At 50.9% G+C, this 24,454-nt stretch overlaps 1 protein-coding gene across 4 annotated transcripts; it reads right to left on the minus strand.

The window, feature by feature from the left end:
• Window positions 1-844: 844 nt before the first annotated feature.
• On the minus strand, window positions 845-23,982 carry DCST2 (DC-STAMP domain containing 2). 4 transcript variants are annotated; one of them, XM_082202141.1, is made up of 15 exons: window positions 23,353-23,978; window positions 22,183-22,353; window positions 19,862-19,963; window positions 17,605-17,799; window positions 15,183-15,248; window positions 13,446-13,659; window positions 12,029-12,186; window positions 10,622-10,786; window positions 10,304-10,471; window positions 6,530-6,630; window positions 5,429-5,559; window positions 4,738-4,865; window positions 3,831-3,924; window positions 2,523-2,810; window positions 845-1,036 (listed from the first exon to the last, which is right to left on the minus strand). In XM_082202141.1, exons 1-15 carry the CDS (start codon window positions 23,651-23,653, stop codon window positions 943-945), a joined length of 2,376 nt encoding a protein of 791 aa, XP_082058267.1. In that variant the 5' UTR covers window positions 23,654-23,978; the 3' UTR covers window positions 845-942. The 4 variants fall into 4 exon arrangements, with proteins under 4 accessions (XP_082058267.1, XP_082058266.1, XP_082058268.1 ...); XM_082202140.1 differs by having other exon boundaries at window positions 845-1,039; window positions 23,353-23,977; XM_082202142.1 differs by lacking the exon at window positions 10,304-10,471 and having other exon boundaries at window positions 845-1,039; window positions 23,353-23,977.
• Window positions 23,983-24,454: the final 472 nt, after the last annotated feature.

The following is a 24,454-nucleotide window of genomic DNA, read 5'->3' on the forward strand; positions in this document are numbered from 1 at the left end:
CCCAGAAAAAAACAACCCACTGTGTGTTTGTGTGTATACACACGTCTTACACAAATTCTTTCACTAGACGGGAAAATATGCTGCGAGCAAAACTCCTCCTTCCTCTACTGAGGGGTGACCATGTTTTTTGGCTGTGGCTTCCACATGGGGGTTTGGGAGAGGGTAATAATTATATCCACGTAGCACCTCCAGCAAAACGCCGCAGGGTTCGCAGGATCCAGAGGGAGGATGCTAAGCAGTAGATTTGAATGGCAAGAAATGAGATTCTGACTAAATCTTAGGAAGAACTTTTTTGACAGTGGGATGGGAGCACCTCGGAGGCTGGTAGACCCAGGGGTCAGCAAAGTTTTTCAGCGGGGGCCAGTCCACTGTCCCTCAGACCTTGTGGGGGGCTGGACTATATTTTGGAGAAAAAATGAACGAATTCCTATGCCCCACAAATAACCCAGAGATGCATTTTAAAGAAAAGGACACATTCTACTCATGTAAAAACACGCTGATTCCTGGACCATCCACAGGCCGGATTTAGAAGGCGATTGGGCCGGCACCGGGCCTTAGTTTGCCTACCAATGTGGTGGACTCTGTCGGACGTTTTCAAACAGAGCCTGGACAGCCATCTGTCGGATTCTTTAGCTGCGATTCCTGCACTGAGAATGCTCAGTCCTCACTGAACTGATTTTAGGGTATTCCCCCATGTCCCTTAGACTTTTCCTAAATACCTCTTGGGTGTGTGTGTGACATTTTGGCAGACCTCAGGATTCCCCTCGGCAGCCCTGGACCGTTTCCCTCCTGCTTGCGGGTGGGTGGTGCAATTCTGGCTGCGTAAGGACCAACACGCCCTGGCTGTATATTGAAAATAGAAGGCACTGATACCTAATTTATTGCCATACATACTTCCTCTCTTTAAGGGAGGTGGCAGAGACTCGTTCTCTGTCTCGCGCCCTACTTTTTTGGGGCAGACCTCTTTTCGCTTTTCACCTCCTCCAGCTCCTCGCCGCTGCTGGTCTCCACTTCCTTCTGGTAGCCGAAATCGAGGCTGCTGGAAGGCGGGGAGAAAGGGGTGGGTGATATAGGAGATCTCATTTAATTTTAAATGGTTTCATAGCCTCACTTTTCCCACTCGCCTGAGGTGCTGGAAGCTACTCGCAAAAAGGGACATCTTAAAAATGAGACGATCTTGGCAGAAAAATTTTAAGAAATAGACAAAAGACAAGAGAGAAGCACGGGCTTGGTGAGTTGTTGTTTTTTAACTCTGTAAGGTCACGGTTTGCCTCCCACACCACCTTCTGGGGGGGGAGCATGTGGGGGGCAGAGCCAGAGGCACATTGGGTGGAACATCCCAGTTGTGCAGATGTCACAACTATGCACACGAAGTTCCCCATCCCTGGGGTATTCACTGCTGTTACGAGCTGTCCGGCAGGCAAGAATTCAACAGGTGCAGTTGCGGCCTCGGCACGCCACCATGGCTGGGCCACAGTGCCGCCGGTTGACTGCCTGCCTGTCCCACAACTGCTAAAGGCACAAAACAGTGTTTGGGATGAACAATGGCGGCTCTTAAGGGCGGCTCTGCTTTGGGTACAGAAGGTCTCAAGTTCATTCCCTGGCATCTCCAAGCCAAGCTAGGATAGACTCCCTATCTGAACCCCTGAAAAGCCACTGCTTGCCAGTGCGGGGCACCCCGAGCTAGATGAAGCAACGGTCTGGCTCTGCAGAAGGCAGCTTCCTGTGTTACTGTTTTGATCAGCCCCGAACCCTGAGGACTGGGATCTTCGTTTTATTTCTAGTGACAAGGCCCCAGAGCTCCAGCTCATGGGAGCTCCCAGGTGGCATTCCTCCAGTGGGCTGCAAGAGAACGGCTGCCAGTCAGTGTAGACCAGGAGTCAGCAAACTTTCAGCAGGTGGCCAGTGCACTGTCCCTCAGACCTTGTGGGGGGCCGGACTGTATTTTGAAGAGAGAAAAAACGAATGAATTCCTATGCCCCACAAATAATTCAGAGATGCATTTTAAATAAAAGCACACATTCTACTCATGTAAAAACACCAGGCAGGCCCCAGAAATAACCCAGAGATGCATTTTAAATAAAAGGGCACATTCTACTCATGTACAAACATGCTGATTCCTGGACCATCCACAGGCCGGATTTAGAAGGTGATTGGGCTGGATCCGGCCCCCCAGGCCTTAGTTTGCCTACCCATGATCTAGTCCAGGGGTCAGCAACCTTTTTCAGCCATGGGCTGGTCCACTGTCCCTCAGACCGGACTATATTTTGAAAAAAAAAATGAACAAATTCCTATGCCCCACAATTAACCCAGAGATGCATTTTAAATAAAAGGACTCATTCTACTCATATAAAAGCATGCTGATTCCTGGACCATCCGCGGGCCGGATTTAGAAGGCGATTGGGCCGGATCCGGCCCCCGGGCCTTAGTTTGCCTACCCATGGTGTAGACAGTATGGAACTAGGTGGCCCCAATGGTGTGACTCCTGGATAAGGTACCTTCCCACGATGCCTTGCCCTCACCTTGATGTCGACCCTGAGGAGCCGTCTTCCTCAGAGCTGCTAGATGTGTCGTCCTCGGCATCTTCTTCGCTGCTGCTGCTGCTGCTCCCTTCCTGCTCCTTCAGCTGCTCCAGGATCTTCTTGGCCAGTTCGGGGGGTAAGCGGCGGCAGCCCCCGCGCCCTTTCACGGCCCGCTCGATCCGCGCCCTCAGCAGTCGCCGCTGCTTCTGCCGTTCCTTGTCCGGTGACCCGCTGAGTGCCTGCACTGCCTTGGTCCACAGAGCCATGGCCTCTTCGTCACTGGAATCCCTGGATGAAAGCGAAGGGCTGTGTGGCTCAGTGAGTGGAGCAGCTGCTCTGCATGCAGGGGGGGGGGATTTCAGGTTTGGCCCCCCGGCATCTCTGGGGAAGGCACCCTGCCTCAAAATCTCAAGAGCCAATACTGGCCAAGAGGGACCAGCGGTCTCACTTGGCGTGAGGTGACTTTCTGTGATGGGCAGGTAATTTTTTTTAATTTATCACTTATTTTTACATCCGTGTAAAAATGAGAGGGAGCTCGAGGCGGCATACGCTCCTCAATAGCTCAGTCGGTAGAGCATGAGACTCGCAACCTCAGAATTATGGGTTTGAGCCCCACGTTGGGCGAAGGATTCCTGCGTTGCCGGGGGTTGATCTAGATGACCCTCGTGGTCCCAACTCTGCGATTCTACAATTCTATGATGTAGGTTAGGCTGAGAGGCAGTGACTGGCCCAGGGTCACCCAGGAAACATCCTGGCAGAGTGAGGATTTGAACCCTGGTCGCCCAGTAGCGTAGCGATGGTTGCCAGTACCCGGGGCAAGGCAAGTATTGCGCCCCGTAACCAATGGTTCCTGTCAGGGCCAGACAGCAGCAGTGAAGAAGGGTCTTCCCAGTGGGGAGAAGGAAGCTGGGGAGGGGACAGGAGCAGCAGAGGCCATTTATTATTATTATTAGTGTCATGAAAATTTTACATTGCTTGATTTTTTTTAAAAAAAGTCAATATGGTTTTTTTTTCCTTTTGAAATCTTGCCGCCGCCGCCCCCCCCCCCAATTTTGCACCCAGGGCAACAGCCCCACTGCCCACACGCTGCCAGGCCCTACCCCAGTGCTCTAACCATTACACCACAGTTCCTTTGCCCTGGTTTCAGCACCAACAAACTAAGCTCTAAATTATTTCATCACTCTTCTTTGCCTGCATGCATGGGCGTTGCAGGAGAGGCGCTGTAGAATTAGCTTCCAGAGAGGCTGGCATTATGTACTAGGGTGCCCTCAAAGCAAAGTTAATGGAAACACGAAGTTTCTCACTCACACCTCCTCGTCCATGTCTCCCTGGTAGGTTAATGGCGCCATGCAGATGGAGCACATGTTGTCCAGGAGTTTGTAGCAGTCCGGACAGTAGATACCTGCGGAGACAGGATGAGGAGAGTCATGTGGCGTAAGAGGAGCCAGGCTGGAATACCTTTACCAACCCTCTGAGTGGGCGGGGCCAGAGACAAAGGTAGGAGGAGCAATGGCAGAGTGGGAGGAGCAATATAATGCGGTTCAATTTCCACACACCCCTCTCTCTGTACTCTTATCCAGGCAAGATCAGGGTGTGAAGGCAAGGCCAGTGAGGGGTGTGGTCTGGAGAGAAGGGGTGTGTCCAAGGATGGGGGTGTGGACTAGGGAGAGTCATGAGGGCCAGGCAGACTGGCTTGGAGGGCCGCATTTGGCCTCATGGACTGTGTTTTCCCACCACTGCTGTACAGATTTTCTAGGGGAGAATCCCAAGGGTACATATGGAAACGTCTTCAGCTCAAGACATGGGTGTAACCCACTGCCTGTTGTCCCCCCCCCCGACCACCGCCAAAATCAAGTAATTTTTAAAAAATACTTAACTAAAAGTGGACAGAGCAAAAGGTATAAATTTCCCCTGTTACAGCAAGCTAGTTCCTACCCTCACTGCCACGCACCCCGCCCAGCTCTCTAGTCTCCGTCTGAGCAAGTGAGAAACAGGATCAGAGTTCAAGGACACAGTCTGGCCAGTCTGGTGAAGGCTGTGCCCTTGGGGAGCGCACCAAATACAGAGGCTTGGGGGCCTGCGTCAGCCCTCTGGGCCTGAGGCAGCCGCCAGTAGCTGCATCCTGCACAATATGATCTACCCCACCCTCCTTTTACAGCCTTTCTGGGCCTCGCCTTTGCCCCACAGCCTCCCTCGCCCCGCCCCGGCTTCCAACCTCGGCATCCCTGCGTACTGCAGGTGACAAAGTCCTCGCTGTCCGTGTCCTTGCGGATCTTCCCACAGCCCATGCAGTAGGACTCGTGGACGCCCAGTTTCTTGACCAGCCACGAGCACAGCCGAGACCTGCGGAGGAGACCCGTGAGGGATCTCTCTCTCTCTCTCTCTCTCTCTCTCTCTCTCTCTCTCTCTCACACACACACACACACACACAAAACGCACTGCAGGTCAAGATTCTGCAAAAGCACCGTCAGTCTCTGCTTTTATCTGCGTGCAGGTGAAATGTCGTCGTTTTGATACATATACCACCCTTACTCAAACGTCCCAGCTGCTACTGGCCACAGCTTCCTCAACCCTATTATTACCACCTGCCCTTCACCAGACGGTCCCTGGGCAGGTTACACCAGTATAAAATAAAGCATTATAATCAGTGTGAAACAAATCAGAATCGCAACTAGAGTGTGTGTCCTGAAAATAAATTCCTCAAGCGTAGAATGATGGATCGGTTGCATTTCCTGTGCTCTGGCCAGAAGGAAAGGGATATCAGGTGGAAAGCATTTCTGATGACGACAACGACAGAATTGTTTGTCCAATGTCTTTGACTACAACTCCCATCAGCCCTTACCAGCATGGCCATCATAGACTACAACTCTTTCCTTCCATTGTGGGGAAAAGGTTTGGGGGCTTACTTAGCTGCTAGGACCAGCAAAATGTTGGTGTGGCCCCCGTCTGCGGAGCGATTCCTCACGGCCTTTAGCACGGCTTGGGCCAGTCCCGTCCTTCGTGTCAGGATGGTGTTGTAGAGGTAACAGGTGCGCTCCTAAAGGATGGTTGCGAGGAAATAAGATCACTGGGTTGAGCGGGAGACCAGGCCCCCAGGGTATTACCGTATTTTTTGCACCATAACACTCCCTTTTTTCCTCCTAGAAAGTAAGGGGAAATGTCTGTGCGTGTTATGGAGGGAATGGCTACGGGTGGCATGCCTACGGATTTTCCTCCTCTAAAAACTACGTGCGTGTTATGGTCGGGTGCGTGTTATAGAGCAAAAAATACGGTAGTTGGGGTGAAGGCCACATGCAGAAAAAACTGGAGTCGAGGTGGTCCGGTGGCTCAGGGTGGTGGTGTGGTTAGAATCATAGCGTTGCAAGGGACCCCCCCAAGCATCATCTAGTGCAGGCATGTTCCAAGTCCATTTTGGGGGCCTAATCCGGCCCACCGGACGGCTTAATCTGGCCCCTGTGCCAGTTTATTTCCTGGGGTAAAATCCTACAGCAACTTTGGTCGGCCCCCATGGCCCTTCACTTCATCAAACCTGGTCCTCTTTGAAAAAAGTTTGGACACCTCTGATCTAGTGTAACCCCTCCAATGCAGGAATTTCAACTAAAGGTAAAGGTAAAGGACCCCTGACCGTTAAGTCTAGTCGTGGACGACTCTGGGGTTGCGGCGCTCATCTCGCTTTATTGGCCGAGAGAGCCGGTGTACAGCTTCCGGGTCATGTGGCCAGCATGACTAAGCCGCTTCTGGTGAACCAGAGCAGCGCACGGAAACGCCATTTACCTTCCCAACGGAGCAGTACCTCTTTATCTACTTGCACTTTGAGGTGCTTTCGAACTGCTAGGTTGGCAGGAGCAGGGACCGAGCAACGGGAGCTCACCCCGTCGCGGGGATTTGAACCGCTGACCTTCCGATCGGCAAGTCCTAGGCTCTGTGGTGTAGACCACCTGCTTATTAGCCTACCTGAAGCTAAATTCCTCCCCGATCCAAGGGCGTGTGTGTGTAGAGTCACTCACCTGTTCACGGGAGGGATAGTACCAAGCACACACGGCCCGCCGCAGGCGCTGTATGTAGGTGCCGAAGATGGCGATGAAGAAACAGACGCCGTACATGAGACCTGGGAGACGGGTGGTTGGGAGGTTTGAAGAAGCAACACCACTTAATTATCTACCTACTTGGCACATTTAGATCCATCCTCCTCCCACCCCCAGGAACTTGATGTGGCGCGCATGGCTCTCTTCAGTTAAACCCCGCAACAACCCTGCGAGGCGGGTTAGGCTGAGAGGCAGCGACTGCCCCAAGGTCCCCCAGTGAGCTTCATGACCAGGTAGGGATTTGAACCCTGGTCTCCCCCCCCCCCAGTCCTAGCCTGACGCTCTAGCCACTGCCCCACACTCTTATATCACATGGAGAATCATGGGAACTGTAGTTTGTTAAGCCAGCCTGCCGGAAGGAGGCTTACAAGGCACCATCCAACCATCTCAGGGACTCCACTCCAGATTTGTGCCGGGTTTGCTCCTGAGCCTTTTCCCCCCTCAAAGATTTCCCACAAGGCAGCAAAGGTTTGGGATCAGTGCGTGCAGGAGCCAGGCCCTGGGACCAGTAGGACTTTGCAGGACTAGGGCCTTCCTAAGTGTGTTCTGGAGAGGCAAGGCGAGGCCGCACAAGTGAGGCCGATTGGTAACTCACAGCACCTGGTGGCCAAAGCCGGGAAGGGATATAAGGTCAGCATTTCCCTTTGGCTCTTTGCCACAGCAACACGTTCACTGCCTTGCTGAGTTTGGTTCCTTGACTCCTTGCTTCTTGATCCTCGGACCCCTGACTTCGTGACTCCTTGCTTCTTGACCCTCGGACCCCTGACTTCGTGACTCCTTGCTTCTTGACCCTCGGACCCTTGACTTTGTGACTCCTTGCTTTCGGACCCTTGGCTTCTTGACTCCTGGCTCTCTGACCCTCGGACTCTTGGCTTCCTGACTCCTGCTTCTGGACTCCCGTTCCTGCTCCCACCCCACCATCTTGCCCCCGGTCCCGACGTCCCCAGCTGGAACTTTGCTCGCCCGTGAAATGGACCGTGACAATCAGAGTTTTCCTTCTCCTAGATGAGCTCCCTTCCTAGGTGGATGAACCCATACCTGCCCCCCACCTCCCTCTACAGCAGGCGCAGAAATCACCTTCTTGACCGCTGGGCCAACTCCTGGTCTTGTCCACTCAATCCTTCAGAGCCTGTCTTCGCATGCAGGGACATTCCCTAACTCACCGAGGGTTTGAAGCTGTTCCCTGGGTTGTGGCCACCCTCTCATGCTGACAGCTTCTAGGAGCCACAGGTGAAAGCTGGGTGCAGGGTGGAGACCCAAGGTGGACAAACTAGACCAGAAGGAGCCCGATGTGTCCCCCGCCAGAGGTACTATCCTCTCCCCTAACACCCCGTTGCACTGTGGTACCCTTGCGGAACATTTCCTGCACTGTGCAATTCCAGAAACAGCCACAAGAGGCTGGTGCAGAGCTTTGTGCTTTTAATGGGCAATTCCATGCAGTTCAGGGAATCTCCCTCTCCTCCACTTTTCCACTTATTATTATTAAATTTTATTTATACCTCTCTCTCCCCAGCCAAGACCAGGCTCAGGGCAGCTAACACCACTATAAAAGCAATTGATTGAAATACAACTTAAAAAAGATTAAAACACAACATTAAAATGCAGCCTCATTTCAGTAGGAACTGAAATCAAAAACTTTTGGGGGGATGACGTCAAGTCTTCACCAACTTCACTGTTACGAAGTTCCTGGCGCACTTTCTTCTGAGCGATTCAGCCTAGACATCTGTATCCCCCATCTAGTTTCTTCCCTGACGCTGGTGGCCGAGTCTACCTTGCAGCTGGACTCCTTGCTTCTTGATCCTCGGACCCGTCCGCCTTTCACTAACCCGGCTGGCACCCTCCAGATGTTTTGGACTACAACTCCCCATCAGCCCTGGGCAGCGTGGCTGTTGACTGATGGAAGTTGTAGTCCACAATGGCCCGGCTGCCCGGGGCCGGTGGGAGTTGTAGTTCAAAACAGATTGAGGGCGTCAGGTGGTGAAGGTTGCTCCAGCCCACAACCTTAAGGCTTCCCCTCCCACAACCAGTCATGGAGTGGCTCTGCCTGTCTCTGGCGCCACCTACTGCTAGCCTCCCCATGCCCTCTCAACGCCCATCAGCAATCACACGACAGCAGAGGTTCTCAACTTTCTGGGGTCCACGGCTCCCTTGACCAACTACATTCTTTCTGTAGCACCCCTGTGGAAAGCCCCGTTGTGGCGCCCCTTGCCTGCAGAGCTGGCAGACTCTTAAAGTAAAGGTAAAGAGACCCCTGACCATTAGGTCCAGTTGTGGCCGACTCTGGGGTTGCGGCGCTCATCTCGCTTTATTGGCCAAGGGAGCCGGCGTACAGCTTCCGGGTCATGTGGCCAGCATGACTAAGCCGCTTCTGGCGAACCAGAGCAGCGCACGGAAATGCCGTTTACCTTCCCGCCAGAGCGGTACCTATTTATCTACTTGCACTGGTGTGCTTTCGAACTGCTAGGTTGGCAGGAGCAGGGATCGAGCAACGGGAGCTCACCCCGTTGCGGGGATTCGAACTGCCGACCTTCTGATCGGCAAGCCCTAGGCTCTGTGGTTTAACCCACAGCGCCACCCTTACCCTTTTTCAAATACCCTCCCTTGTGAAGTGTTCCCTCAGCCTCCTCTCCCCTCTGCTTGGGAGTCCTTTGGGCAGCCACTGCCACTGCCCCTGGTCTCTGAGCTGCCTCCCCACCCCAAAGAAAGGTGCCTCCTCACACTGCCCCACAGGGGCCTGGGAAGCACTCGCTAGTCAGTCCCAGAGGCAACCTTCGCCTGGGGAGCTTGTAGCCAGGGCCGCTGCAACTAACAGCTGTGCAGAGGGCATCAGAGGAGGGAAGGAAGGAAAGAAAAAGGGTTGGAGGCCAGTGTTGCCCACGGCACCCTTGACCATCATTCAAGGCACCCCACGGTGCCACGGCACGCTGGCTGCAAAACCATGGCTCTACAGGACAGAGGCAGGAATGAAAGCAGGAGGCGTGCCTTGTCCTGCCCATCTGATAGGCTCCCTGGAAGCATCCAATGGGATGGCACTTCCAGGAAGAGGATGGGGACAAAACGAGTTACAGGTAGGTAGCCGTGTTGGTCTGCCGTAGTCAAAACAAAACAAAATAAAAAATAAAAAATAAATCCTTCCAGTAGCACCTTAAAGGTAAAGGGACCCCTGACCATTAGGTCCAGTCGTGGCCAACTCTGGGGTTGCGGCCCTCATCTTGCTTTATTGGCCAAGGGAGCCGGCGTACAGCTTCCGGGTCATGTGGCCAGCAGGACTAAGCCGCTTGTGGCGAACCAGAGCAGCGCACGGAAACGCCATTTACCTTCCTGCCGGACTGGTACCTATTTATCTACTTGCACTTTGATGTGCTTTCGAACTGCTAGGTGGGCAGGAGCAGGGACTGAGCAACGGGAGCTCAGCCCATCACAGGGATTCAAACCACTGACCTTCTGATCGGCAAGCCCTAGGCTCTGTGGTTTAACCCACAGCGCCACCCGCGTACCTTAGAGACCAGCTAAGTTAGTTATTGCTATGAGCCTTCGTGTGCATGCACACTTCTTCAGATACACTGAAACAGACCCTTATATATAGTGAGAGGGTGGCTCTGGCTCCAACTACTGTTGGACCTCCAGCCCTACCAGTCCCCAAAGGCAGCACCAGCCACCACCGGGGAGGAAGCCTTTCCCAGTCCCCCCAGTTACCAATGGTGATGTAGCCGTCGTAATCAGGCTCTGCCGGGCGCAGGCGACATTTCCAGGACAGCACGCTGACGTTGCCCCGCTGCAGGACCTCGAAGGCCGAGACCATGTCGCGGTACATCTCGCCGGTGTAGCCCGTCCCGTTGACACTGACGCTCATCGTCACGGGGGCTGCAGGGAGATGCGGCTCAGGCCCTGACCTGAACAGTAGCCCTTATGTCTGAATCCGAAACTCCACCCATAATTAGTGCAAAAACAGATCCACCTTTGTACTCTCTTGGCGGGCTGCACAATAGGCCACCATCCCACCAGTTGGGTTACCTCTTGCAACGATTTCTCCATGCAGCAGGTACCGCACCAAGTCCAACAACCAGAAGACCGAAAAGTCGGCAATGATCAGCAGGACAGCAAGGGTCAGTTGGCGGAAGAGGGAGACGATGGCCAGCGTGTAGCGGAGTTGCTCTTTGCGGGGCAATATGAGCGAGGCTGCAGAGGAAGAAGCAATAGCGGCTGGGTGGACTCAGGGCCACACTCACACCATTTAAAGCACTACGGTGTCCCTTTAAACCACCATCCTTCCCCCACAAGGAATTCTGGGAGCTGTAGTCTGTCCGAGGGGCTGAGAATGATTAGGAGACCTCCCTATTCCCCTCACTGAACTAAACTTTGGAAATTGACATTGTGTGTAGCAACCTTAACACACTACATTTCCCATGATTCTTGGGGGCGGAGCTATGCTGTTTAAGCTGGTATGGTACTGCTTTAAATGTACAGTCATACCTTGGGTTGTGCGTTTTCAGGTTGCGGACCACACGGAACCCGGAAGTACCCGAACGGGTTACTTCCGGGTTTCGGCGCTCGCGCATGCACAGAAACACAAAATGGCATCACGTGCATGCGCAGAAGCGGCGAATAGCGTCATGCGCGTGCGCAGACACGGTGCTTCAGGTTGCAAACATTGCGGGTTGCGAACATGCCTCCCGCATGGATCACGTTCGCAACCCGAGGTATGATTGTACAGTGCAGACGGGCCCTTGGTGTGTAATGCATTAATAGTACAGTGGTGCCTTGCAAGACGAAAAGAATCCGTTCTGTGATTCTCTTCGTCTAGCGCTTTTTTCGTCTTGCGAAGCAAGCCCATTGACGGATTAGCAGATTAGCGCTATTAGCGGCTTTTAGCGGCTTATCTGCTGATCGGATCAGCTGATAAGCGGATTAGCGGCTTAGAAAAGGGGGGGAGGGGAAAAAACCAGCAGGAACTCGCAAGACATTTTCGTCTTGTGAAGCAAACCCATAGGAAATTCGTTTTGCGAAGCACCTCCAAAACAGAAAACTCTTTTGTCTAGCGAGTTTTCCGTATTGCGAGGCATTCGTCTTGTGGGGCACCACTGTAGTAGTAATAGTAATAATATTAATACCCTGCCCATCCAGTTCAGTTGCCCAGCCACTCTGGGTGGCTTCCAACACATATAAAAACATAATGAAATGTCAAACATTAAAAACTTTCCGATACAGGGTGGCCTTCAGATGTCTTCTAAAAGTTGTGTAGTTCTCCTATGTATCTGATGGGAGGGCGTTCCACAGGGAAGGCGCCACTACCGAGAAGGCCCTCTGCCTGGTTCCCTGCAGCACACATATGCATGTTTCCACCCAACACCTCTCATTTTAGTGAATAATTTCCGGAGGCCACAATATCCAGCCTGGGTCTTTCTAGAGCTGCTGCCTTACTTGGGCGGATGTACTTGGTACACTCCTTTGCAGACAACGGCAGGACGGTGGGCTTCTTGTTCTTCCTCCGCATTGCGTCCATCTCCAGGAACGGCTTGGTGATGAAGATGTTGTCAAAACTGTCCTCGTGCAAATAATGCTTCCGGTACAGCAGAGCCCTGTTGAAGTCAAGCAGCTGACATTTCCGTGTTGTTTTCACATGAGAAAGGCTGATAGGTTAGCTCAGCAAGTACAGTGGTGCCCCGCAAGACGAATGCCTCGCAAGACGGAAAACTCGCTAGACGAAAGAGTTTTCCGTTTTGGAGGTGCTTCGCAAAACAAATCTCCTATGGGCTTGCTTCACAAGACGAAAATGTCTTGCGAGTTCCTGTGGGGGTTTTTTCCCTTCCCCCCCCTTTTTCTAAGCCGCTAAGCCGCTTATCAGCTGATCCGATAAGCCGATAAGCCGCTAAAAGCCGCTAATAGCGCTAATCCGCTAATCCGTCAGTGGGCTTGCTTCGCAAGACGAAAAAACCGCTAGACGAAGAGAATCACAGAACGGATTCTTTTCGTCTTGCGAGGCACCACTGTATAAGATGATCGCTGCTGGATCAGGCGAAAATGGCCCATCTAGCCTAACACCCTGCTCTCACAGTGGGACCCAGGCACAAAAAAACTCTGTTCTCCTGTAGTTTCCAGCATGTGGTCTAAATGTCCTTGTGGCGATCACACAGGGTCCCCGGACGTTTAACGGTCTATTGATCCCTGTGCCACCACTGTGCCCGCTTCCCCGCTGCCACCAACCCGTTACTCTCGGGTACACACTGAGTCCAGCCAGTTGTTAAAATTAAACCAAATAAACAAGTTTATTTTATAAGTATTAACAAGTTTATGGTTTCTCAGGTAATATTCTTGTCAGTTTCTTAACTTTTGTTTCTTTACTGGCCTATACCTTCCTAATACTTTCTGACTGATTATCTCAACTGTTTGACTGACTCCTCTTAACAGATTCTCAAACATCAGACTAGCCCAACCCACAGACTTATCCTCTTCCTCTCTAACACGACTGACTTCTTACCAACTCTAACTCTAACTCCTCCCCTTGGATTTCCTATTGGTTAGTCATTTTACAATTAGTTAACCCTTTCCTTATGAACCCAGTATGATGTCACACACCTAGGGGGGCAAACGCCACAGTCCTCCCAAACAATCAGGGATCACATATCAAATTGAACTTAACAGTGGTGTTTAGCCAAATGGAACTTATAGAGGTGAACGTCCAGAGGTTGTTGGACTCCATCTCCCATCAGCCCCAGCCAGTAAGGCCAGTGGTGAGGGATGATGGGAGTTGTAGTCTACTGCCGCCTGGTTCCTTAGCCCTGCCTTAGGAATGGCATAGAAGCACCTCGCTCCTCTCGGCCTCCTTGCTGTGACTCACTTGATGTAGAGGTACAGAATGACCAAGGTAGACATATAGCCAAAAAGCCCTACAGCCTCCTTTGCAGGCTGCAGGCGCTTGGAGACGTCCTCCATGATGTCAAAGGCGACTTGGGACAGGCTCTTGCTGGCATTGACGGTCACGTCGTAGTGGTGCACAGCTGTGATGTTGAACTCGAACTCGTGTCGCACGCGGTTCAGCACAGCCACGATCGCTGGTGGTGCATATTGGGGGAGATGGGAGGGTAGGGTGTGAGAACAAGAGTGGCTATGTCTATACTACAACTCTAGCGGGGGCGTGAATCGCTTTGTTAAAAGGTCACGTTTCGGCGATTCACAGAGCCACAAGACTGTTAAGAATAATTGTTTAATCGCACGGTGAAATTGAGAATGCCTGTATGTATATTACTAAGGGTTTAACATTGGAATATTCCACTGAAGCATACTGAAGCACCCTGAGCTCTAACAGGTTGATAATTAACTGCTGGTGTTCTCTGCTAGCTTTATCGCGAGTGTTTAACCTTAGATCATGCGAGCGGTATTTGATGGCAAATCTCCACCTTGAAAGGAGTTGCCTGTTAATCTTTCTCTGGAAGCCACAGGGAGCAAAGGATGTGGTAATGTTTCTCCAGCAGCAAATAACCTTATGCTAGATGCAGAGACAGAGTTTGTTTTTGGCTCTGACCGTAATTATATTATATATGTAAGAAGAACCTCTGCATGAATATGCATATGCTTTATACTACTTTCTGGGTGTATCATTGATCGTTTTTGTACCTGTTTTGAATGAGTTATGGTTAGTAAAGCTTTACAGTGGTGCCCCGCAAGACGAATGCCTCGCAAGACGGAAAACTCGCTAGACGAAAGAGTTTTCCGTTTTGGAGGTGCTTCGCAAAACGACTCTCCTATGGGCTTGCTTCGCAAGACGAAAATGTCTTGCGAGTTCCTGCGGGTTTTTTCCCCTCCCCCCCTTTTCTAAGCCGCTAAGCCGCTTATCAGATGATCCGATAAGCTGATAAGCCGCTAAAAGCCGCTAATAGCGCTAATCCTCTAATCCGCTAATGGGCTTGCTTCGCAAGACGAAAAAACCGCTAGACGAAGAGAATCACGGAACGGATTCTTTTCGTCTTGCGAGGCACCACTGTAAATAATATTTATAGGTCTGGACAATTTTTAATCCAAAAGGAGTCAGTTTTTTCACATCGAATTGTTTCATGGCACGCAATATTAAGCTCTGCAATAAAAACTGTCTCAATACGAGAGATGGAAAGCAGGATTCACCCCATTGGCTCTGCTGTGGCGGCACAGCCTCATCTGGCCTCCCTTCCCCTCCCATTGAGAGAAACAAAGCAGAAGGCTTATTCCATCAGCTTTGTTGGAGGTCCAGCTCCACCAGGCACCACCTGCTCCTGAACTGTGCCCACATTTGGTCATTAGAGAACCCTGGTTTTGAAATCAGTGTCTGGGTTTTGGTTTTAGTTTTCCTCTGCCCTCCCTGTGCCTTTTACCTTGTGTGTCTTTTAAAAAAATAATAATTTAAGAATGCAAGCCTAGGAGTAGGGATTTCCTTGCTTTGATTGTATGTAGGCTGCTCTGTAAGCCTTTTGGGGTACCAATGCTATGTATAAGTAAAGGTGTCCACTTAAAAACTTAGGGGAAGCCCTGCTGGATCAGACACTGGTTTAGGCCCACCTGAACTGGACAGGTGTTTTATCCCCCAACCTTTCTCCACACTCACGCTCAACAACCTTGCGGCGCAGGAACGGTGCTATGTACTGCGGGATTATGCAGAAGAGCAGGAGGACTGTGGGGGAAAAGACAAGACCATTAGGAGGGCAAGGCACGGTGGTCTAGCTCCCAGCTGCACACACATTCATTGGCTGGCCTCAGTCACAGCAATATTGCTACTCCTAAGCATTAATATAGTAATTCAGTGAGGTCAAAGCATGTTATTATCTCATTCACCCACATACAACAGCCCTCTAAGGTAGGCTTGTATTGCTATTCCTTCTTTTGTCAGTTAATCAGGGCCTGAAAAGCCAATTAACTGCAGCTACCATATCTTGCCAGCACATAACACAACCATAACACACCAGTCTCCCCCGCCCCAATAGCTCCCAACAATATATTATTAAATGGCTGATTTCTGCAAATCTCTCTGGATTCAGCTATACAGCTGCAAACATAATGTTTTAAGTGTGTTTTAAGTGCATTATACAAATGTGACACTAGATGGCGATGGTGAGCTATTGTCGAATTATTTTATATATATATATATATATATATATATATATATATATATATATATATTTAAAAAAGCATTTTCATGGCATTTTTTAAAATAAGTCTAGATTCCACCTTTGTCTGGCCTGGTTAGACTCCGGGGCTGAGCTCTGGCAGTGTTTGAGGCTGGGGCCACACAGAGAACGTGAAGAAGCCCCTGAGTCACGCTAGCTATTTGCCACAGACACCAGAGGTCAAGGCTCACACTAGGATGACGAAGGGGTCAGAGGTTGCACAAAGCAGTGACATGGCTCATGAGAGGTCAAGGGTAACGTTAAGCAGGTGGACGAGGGGCTCAGAGGCCGGTTCATGGACTTTGATTAAGGCCGGGGGTCATGGTAGGCAGAAACGATGAGGGGTCATCCTAAATAGTGACCAGGCTTGTAGGAGCTAGAGGAGCTATGCCGTGTCTACCCTGAATAAGCATAGTTTGTGCTTGTGGAGTCATGCTAAGCAGTGAAAAGTCGGAAGAGGTCATAGGTCAGGGGTCATGCTAAGCAGAAACTAAGTGAACCAAGGGTCAGAGGTCAGGAGTCACACTGGGCAAGGACTAGGCTAACGAGCGGCCATAGGTCATGCTAAACAGCAATTAGCTTAGCAAGAGGTCAGAGGTCACAGTAAGCAGTTGTGATGGCCTGAGACTTGGGCTCGGACTTGGAACCAGAGGAGTCTCAGTTTGCACCGGATCTTTTGCCTCAGGTGTCAGCTGAACCTAGTCTGGGGCCTGATCCTGAAGAGTCCCAGTCTGCACAGGTTCCCCTGCGACAAGCACCAGCTGGGCCGAGTCAGGGGCCTGATCCTGCCCTGGCTCCAGATACAGGGATTCCCTCGTTGCCTCCAGCTGGGCCATCACTTGCAGCTGCTCCACTACCGGTTGGGTCAGGGGAGGCTGAGGCGGCCTCTGGGTCTAGTAACCCACCGACGTCTCCTGAACTGCAGAGACTGAGGTCTGAGAGAAGGAGAGACCTGAGTACTCGCAGGAGGAGTGCTCACCTTCGGGCGAGACAGGGAAGTGAGTCGCCGGGGGATCAGGACCACTGTTACCCCCCCCCCCGTCAGAGATAAAAGGCTGCTGGACCCAGCCCCAGATTGCGGGAGCAACAAGTCATTTAAGAGAGGAATGCAGAGGGAGAGCTGAGTCTCCAGTAAGAAATGCTAGAAGCAAGGACAGTAGTTATGCGTCTAGGCAATTTACAAAGTCCAGAGAGATGCCCAAGAAAGTGGTTTGCTTCAGTTGCACAAAACTGTATTCATTTAGCACAGGCATTCCTAGTTTTGCATCACTATCCAAAGTTGCTCTAGCCATCTTAGAATTCTAAAATTTGAAAAATATTCAAAATTCTAAAATTTGTCAAAATTCTAAAATCAAAATCTCAAAAACACAAAACAAATCTTCACTGCCTTGGGTCACTGTGAACTCTGAGGGAGGGGGGGGTTGCTTAATCCCCACTGCACAATAGAACAAAAGACCGTGTGCTTACCAGGAAGTTCTCTCAGAAAAATACTACTCAGCTCAAAATCACAATCCAACGCAATCCTTCAAAAATACACAAAAAAATATGCAAAGGTTGCAGTTTGCCAGAACCTGCCTGTGATCCTGTGTCTGACCTTGCCTGGCTTCCTGCCTTGGCCCTGTCGGACTGACTCCTTGCGGAACCCTTGCATTTGGGACCAGACCTGGACTGCGTAACTCGGGTTAACCCTGGGCCCAGATCGGGGGTCACGCTAAGCAGGGACTAAGCCAGCGAAGGGTCAGACGTTTGGGGATGAAGGGCTGGAGACAACAGAATCCCACTGACAGCTGCCCTAGTGTCAGAGGTCAAGTGCAGCCATCGGACGGGCGGCAGGAGGGTCAAGGGGTCAAAGTTCACGCTCACTATTAGCCAGGCCGCAGAGGTACTTGAAAAGCAGGACGACGGAGCAGAGGAAGTAGAGGAAGGGGATGGCCCGCTCGCACGTGTCCTTGGCGTTGTCAAAGAGACTGGCGCACTTTCGGTAGGGGGTGCCCATCTCCTCGTTGCAGACCTCGCCCAAGTTGAGGAGGAAGTACCACACGTTGCGCAGGCAGTGAGCTGCACGGAAGGAAGGGGCAGAAGAGAAAAGTGTGAATTTGATTGTCTGGAGCACGTGCAGAGCGCAGCAGCTAGGCTGCTTGTGGCTGCCAGCCAATAACATCCTGTTGTCAGGATTTGAACTCGTGGCGAGTTTTCCGCTGGGCCAGTGGGGGAACTGTTGCAGGAACAATCATTGTTTGTACAAACACGACACACACACTCACACACGACACACGCGACGCTTCTGTTATAAATTAATAAAAAATCAGCCGTACATCGGATCTGTACCGTTCCACTTTTATTTTACACCATGAAGGAAGGGCTATCAAAGGAGGGAGACTAGACACAAGGCAGCCATAATCCCCAAGCGTACCAACACATCTGAAGCAAGCCCTACCCAGTTGGCATGCCAACCCTGATGGTCCTAGATAGAAGATCTTTACACTCACAAAGGACCTGCATATGGAAGTGGATTCAGTATGGACTGAAACAAAGGACAGTGACCAGCCCTTCCCTCTGGGGGCAGGAAACAGTGAACTCCTCTTTGTCCTCAGGAATGTAATCATGGGGAGGGGGAAAGGAGGAACCGGACAGGTGACAAGACACTCAGGTTACCACCACAACTCCTCCCTGAACCCCTCCTCTTTGTGATGTGTCAATGATGTAGTCATGATGTAGTTGTGATGTAGTCTTAGGGGTGTAGCATGGGGGATTAGTAGCTAATAAAAGTTGGGGTCTTCTTTTGTTCAGGGCTTCCATCCTGTTCCACCTGGTGGCAGGTGGGAGTCCTGTTGCGACACTCTTCAATAAAGACCAAGCCTACTGGCTGCTGTTTTGCTCTGCTATTCCTGGCTGGTGTCTTTGGTTTTTGGTCCAAGGGAGCCCTCAGATTTCTCCATTAACAAAGTTCAAGGTATATTATGTCCTTCTGCAGCTCAGGACCAGGTTACTTGAGAGACGGCCTTATCCCTTATATATCCAGGAGATCACTGCGCTTTGCGGCAGGGTCTCTCCTGCAAATCCCAAATATTTCAGAAACCCACTCTCTCAGAGCAGGGTTTTTAGGGGGGCCTGTACCTGTTCTGTGGAACGGTATCCCTGTCCAGATATGACAGGGGCCCCCACTAGCTGCACTTCCTGGATACTGAATATATTTTTGTCCTGGCAGGTTTTCCCAGCTGGATAAATGGGTCTTTACCACAAGTGTACACTTTGCTTGTCTGTTTTTAATTCCGCTTGCGGAAAGCTCTCCCCGAGAGACCAGCCTGACACCATTTTAGGCCCTGGGGGAAACCAATCTTCTTCCACCAGGCCTTTATCTTTTAATTTGTAGGCTGTTTTAAACTATTTTTAATATTGTGTTTTAATGTCGTAACTCATACCTTAGGGTGAAGGGCGGCTAATTAATAAATAATAATAATCTGTGGCATAGCTGTCAGCGTTCCCCTTTTTTAAAAGGGAAATTCCCTTATTCTGAATAGGATTCCTCGCAAGAAAAGGGAAAAGTTGACAGCTATGATCTGTGACCTCCTTGACTGGGTGGGATGTTTTATTCCTGCCTTCTTAAAAGAGGATCGTGCTTTAGGTTTTTCTCTTCTTTTGTGCCAGCTTTAATGGATATGTTTGTTTGTTTGTTTGTTTATATACCATAGGTTGCTTTGAGTTATAGATGCATTCATTATTATTATTAAATTTATTGATTGCTTTTTCTTCTTTTTACCAAGGTAACTCAAAGCAACTTTTGGTATATAAACAAACGAACACATATTATTATTATTACATTTAGTTTTTATTACCTGTAAATTGGTTGGGAAGGTGATTAGTAATTCAAAGATGATGAGGATGATAATCGTCATAATGACAGACAGTCTCTGTGGGTAAACTACCTGTCTTGTGGTAGGGTGGAGTTAGCCAAAAGCTCTTCTCCTTTGATCCCACGGGTGACACCATAGGAAACCCAGCCAGAAAGGCAGGGTATAAATAATAAATTATTATTATAGGTGCAACCCCTTTAGTCCATCTCTTTGGCTTCTTGCATCCTTCCTTCATCCCAACCCATTCTGCGCCCATTCAAACTCACCCACGTGCCGTACAGAGTCCATGACAGATCGGAAAAGCTTTCGGACGCGGTCCCCAACCACTTTTGCCTTCTGAGCGATGTCCTTGATTTTTCGTAGCGCATCTAGGCAGAAGATGTTGGGGGAGAGGGAGAGAGAGCCTAGCTTAAATATGGTTGGTGTCTATTAAGAACCAAGAACAGCGCCAGGGCTGAAGGAGTAGGCAGTGGTGGTGCCGATCTAAAGTCGCTAGGCTCCAATTCCCATCAGCTAGGGTGGCCAGATTTCAGAAAGTAAAATTCCTGAGCTTTTTTGGAGGGGAACCTAACCCAAAAATAGTGATTCTGAGCTTTTTGAGCTGTTTCCGCTGCTTTTTCCATCATGTTACTACATATCCAGGTTTTCCCTGACATTCTGCCAATTCAGCAAAATTCCCCCTGGCACCATTTTTACACCCGAAAACCAAGACGTGTCAGGAATTTTCCTGATATATGGCAAGCCTACATCAGCCCATGTTAGGACGGTTACTGGTTAATCAGGATGTTTGGCGTGGAGAAAGTAGATAGGCTGCCTCATCAACACCGCTGGGCACCCAAGGGAGCTGAATGCCTGGAAATTCGGGACAGATAAGCACAGAAACTAAGGAATATGCTCCAAACGAGGCAGTGACGGCAACCAACTTAGATGGCTTTAAAAGTGGATTCAGCAAAATCACAGAGGCTAGCAACTGCTACCAGCCACAGTAGAGATGTCCTGCCTCCAATATTAGAGGAATGCATGTGCCCCTGAATTACCAATTTGGTGCTGCTGCACTCTGTCCTGCTTTGGGCTTTACCGGATGCATCTGGGGGTTGTTTGTTTGATTGTGTGTCTGACCGCTAACCAGAAGGTTGGTGGTTCAAGCCCATGTAGGGATGTCTGTGAGCAGGATTCCTACACTGCAAGTCGGTTGACCCAGATACCCCTCAGGGGTCTTCCAACTGTACAATTATGTGATTCTACAATTCATTTGGGCCGCGGGTGGCGCTGTGGGTTAAACCACAGAGCCTAGGACTTGCTGATCAAGCAAGGTCAGTGGTTCGATTCCCCGCGACGGGGTGAGCTCCCGTTGCTTGGCCCCTGCTCCTGCCAACTTAGCAATTCGAAAGCACATCAAAGTGCAAGTAGATAAATAGGTACCGCTCCAGTGGGAAGGTAAACGGCGTTTCCGTGCACTGCTCTGGTTCGCCAGAAGCGGCCACGTGACCCGGAAGCTGTACACCGGCTCCCTTGGCCAATAAAGCGAGATGAGCGCCGCAACCCCAGAGTCGGTCACAACTGGACCTAATGGTCAGGGGGTCCTTTACCTTACGTTTCATTTATATTTTGTTATTTGTTTATTTATTGGATTTCTATACTGCCCTTCATCACATGATCTCAGGGCAGATGGCAAGATCTTTCCCCCATAAACTTGTGCGGAATCACATGCTAGTGGTGGCCAATGTCCGAGACATAAAGTGGGTGGGGTCACGGAGGTAAATATTTCCTTTGCAGAGTGCAAGTAAGGCAAGCAAGAGGCATTCTTCTTCCTCAAGGGAGCATGTCAGGAAAAAACAATTGAGGAGGGTGTGAAGTTGGGCTGCTGAGGGGCGTGGCCTGGGGAGGCGTGGCCCAGGCTGCTGAGGGGGCAGGGCCTAGGGAGAGGAGGCATAGCCCGGGGAGAATTCAGAGTACAGTGGTACCTTGGGTTAAGTACAGTGGTACCTCGGGTTACATACGCTCCAGGTTACATAAGCTTCAGCTTACTGACTCCGCTAACCCAGAAATAGTGCTTCAGGTTAAGAACTTTGCTTCGGGATGAGAACAGAAATCGTGCTCCGGCGGCGCAGCAGCAGCAGGAGGCCCCATTAGCTAAAATGGTGCTTCAGGCTAAGAACAGTTTCAGGTTAAGAACAGACCTCCGGAACGAATTAAGTACTTAACCCGAGGTACCACTGTGCTTAATTCGTTCCAGAGGTCCGTTCTTAACCTGAAACTGTTCTTAACCGGAAGTACCACTTTAGCTAATGGGACCTCCCCCTGCCACTGCGCCACCAGATTTCTGTTCTCAACCTGAAGCAAAGTTCTTAACCCAAGGTACTATTTCTGGGTTAGCGGAGTCTGTAACCTGAAGCGTATGTAACCTGAAGCGTATGTAACCTGAGGTACCATTGTACCAGACAGAGAGGCCCATAGGGCCCCATTCAGCTCCTGTGGACAGAGGTCTTCCAACCCCTGCCTTTCAAAAAATACACTTCCAACCCAGCTAGTGATAAAAGTGCAAGGCTGGTGCAAGCAGAGCAGCAACAAAACCCCGTTGTCTCACTGATCAGGGGCTCGCGGGCCCTCTGCAGCATTTCTGCCGTCTGGTTGAGGGCGAGCTCGGCGCCACACGACACGGCATCGGCACACCGGGTGAAGTTGCGGATAATGTTGGCGAAGGGGCCCTCCATGGCCAAGCCGAATGCCAGGATCAACAGCATGGTCTTGCCTTCTTCTGCAGGGGGCGATAGAGATGGGAGACGGAATAGAAAAGCGTCAGGGGCTGAGTGGGGTCCCTCTCAGGGAAGCCTTTATCCTCCCGCCCCAGAACTGCAGCTGTATGTTGCCAACAAGTTCTTAGGCCCTACCAACAGCACTGAGTGAGGCGCTTCAACAAAATGTTGCAGTGCGGAGTGTGGCTGTTTGCAGCTTTCTCCTCTCAGGCCTACCTGGAGATGCCAGGCATCAAAACTGGGACCTTGTGTGTGTAAGGCAGATGCTCTCCCAGCGACATAGCTGTTAACTTACAGATTTGAAAATAAGGGACCAGCAGCCTCGAAAATAAGGGATCAGCAGCCAAAATAAGGGATTTTCCGGGCACAGGTATGTTCATCTTCTGAGCCCCTCCAAGCCAAAGGCAGAAAGCCCAGCCAGCAGCCAAACGAAGCCTCAAGCGGTGGTTCCCACAGCGCAGCAACCCAGCAAAGGGGATGCAGCAAGGAAAACCACCGTCACCTCTCCGCTGGGAAGTGCTGAGAAAAGGCGAGTCCCCAGGCAACACGGCCGATTTGATCGGCACAAGGCATGCAAGCTCCACCCCCCAGTTGTTCTTAGACTCCTTATTGGGTGAGCAACGCAGCCAAGCAACACAGCTGGAGCCTCCCTCCTCCCTGGTTGGCAGGGAGGGAGGGAGAGGAGCTGCTTCCTTTGAAACCCAGGAAATTTAAGGGACATCATCAATAAGGGACAGCAGCAGGAGACGGTGCTGGGATAAGGGACTTTCCCGCCAAATAAGGGACGGTTGACAGCTATGCCCAGTGAGCTACAGCCCTTGTTCTCTCAAGTAGCCAGTATTAGGGGGTAGGAATAGCCCCCAAAGAGTAGCAGCTTTCGCTGTGGGTCGTTCCCCAAAATAGTGGATTCTGTTTGGCTCACGACGCCACTTCCTACTGCCCGCCTCCAATGCTGTCTGGGGACCACATTATTTTCACTTGTCGGGTTTTTCCATACTTACTTGAGAAGATCTGGGGCAGCATGAGGAGGACGGTGACACGAACTTTGCATGAGAAGGCCATACCAAGGCCAAGCCCAAGGGCCAGGGTGATGGTGGACAGAAGGCAGTACCAGATGTTGTACCCCTGCACGAAAATGACCATTGCCCCATAGGCTGTGGCGAGGACCATGCCCAAGGCAAATCCACCCACACTACGGGTCACGGACCGGCCCAGGGTGTCCTCGACCACCCGTGGGACCGGTGGCTTCTTTCTCTTCCTGTTTCGACCCCCACGCGGTGATAAAATAGACAGGAGACCCATGGCGGTGTTGGCTTCAAGGAGGCTACCCAATAGAGTACTGCATGGACCGGACCAGGGGTCGCTCCGTGGTCTCCGTGTCTGCAATGGGTTTGGAAGTGTGTAGGTAAAATCACAAACCAAGAGAAACCAGTGTCAAAAACTTATGGGGTGGTAAGATATTTGGAATGGGGGAGCCAGGAAAGGAGAAAGTCTCCCGTCAGTGTGTTATCGTCCCAACAACAACTACACCAACGTTCCTATTTGAGGTCTAAAAACCAGTACACTTGAGATTCCGCTAGGCTCCACACATCACATGTCAGATTCTGTTCCCTAGCCCCACCCACATTCTACAGTAGCTCCTCCCATCCCTTGCTGGATCCTCTCTTGACTCCACCCTAGCCACGCCCACATTATGTACTAGCTCCACCCATCATCTGCTGGATCCTCCATTGAATCCACCCTAGCCGCGCCCACATTCCACACTAGCTCCTCCCACCACTTGCTGCATTCTGTTGACTCCACCTTAGCCCCACCCACATTCCACACTAGCTCCTCCCAAACCTCCTTACCAAATTCTGTCCCAGCCTTGCCCCTAGCCCCACCCACTTTCTGCCCTGGCTCCTCCCATCACTCGCTGAAAACTCTTCTTTTCAGATTCCACTGCAAGTCTGTCCCTATCCATTTATTTAAGCCCTGCCCTAATTTTGGGTGACTCCCCCCTAGCCCAAGCCCCAGCATTACACAGAGGATATGAAATTTGTGAAATCAGTGTTTGGCAACTTAAATCAGAGGGACAAGCCAGGAATTGCTCTAGAACTTCAG

This window comes from Podarcis vaucheri (genome assembly GCF_965113315.1).
Source record: "Podarcis vaucheri genome assembly, chromosome: 16".
NCBI classification, from domain to species: Eukaryota; Metazoa; Chordata; class Lepidosauria; order Squamata; family Lacertidae; genus Podarcis; species Podarcis vaucheri.

What these genes read in the sequence shown, in the direction of transcription:
- DCST2 (XM_082202140.1), bottom strand. Translation starts at nt 23,653, where the DNA reads ATGGGTCTCCTGTCTATTTTATCACCGCGTGGGGGTCGAAACAGGAAG. An exon ending in GGACTCTGTACGGCACGTGG is followed by an intron (nt 17,800 to 19,861) that starts GTGAGTTTGAAT and finishes CCTTCCGTGCAG; the next exon opens with CTCACTGCCTGCGCAACGTG. An exon ending in TACCAAGTACATCCGCCCAA is followed by an intron (nt 10,787 to 12,028) that starts GTAAGGCAGCAG and finishes CTTCCTCTGCAG; the next exon opens with CCTCGCTCATATTGCCCCGC.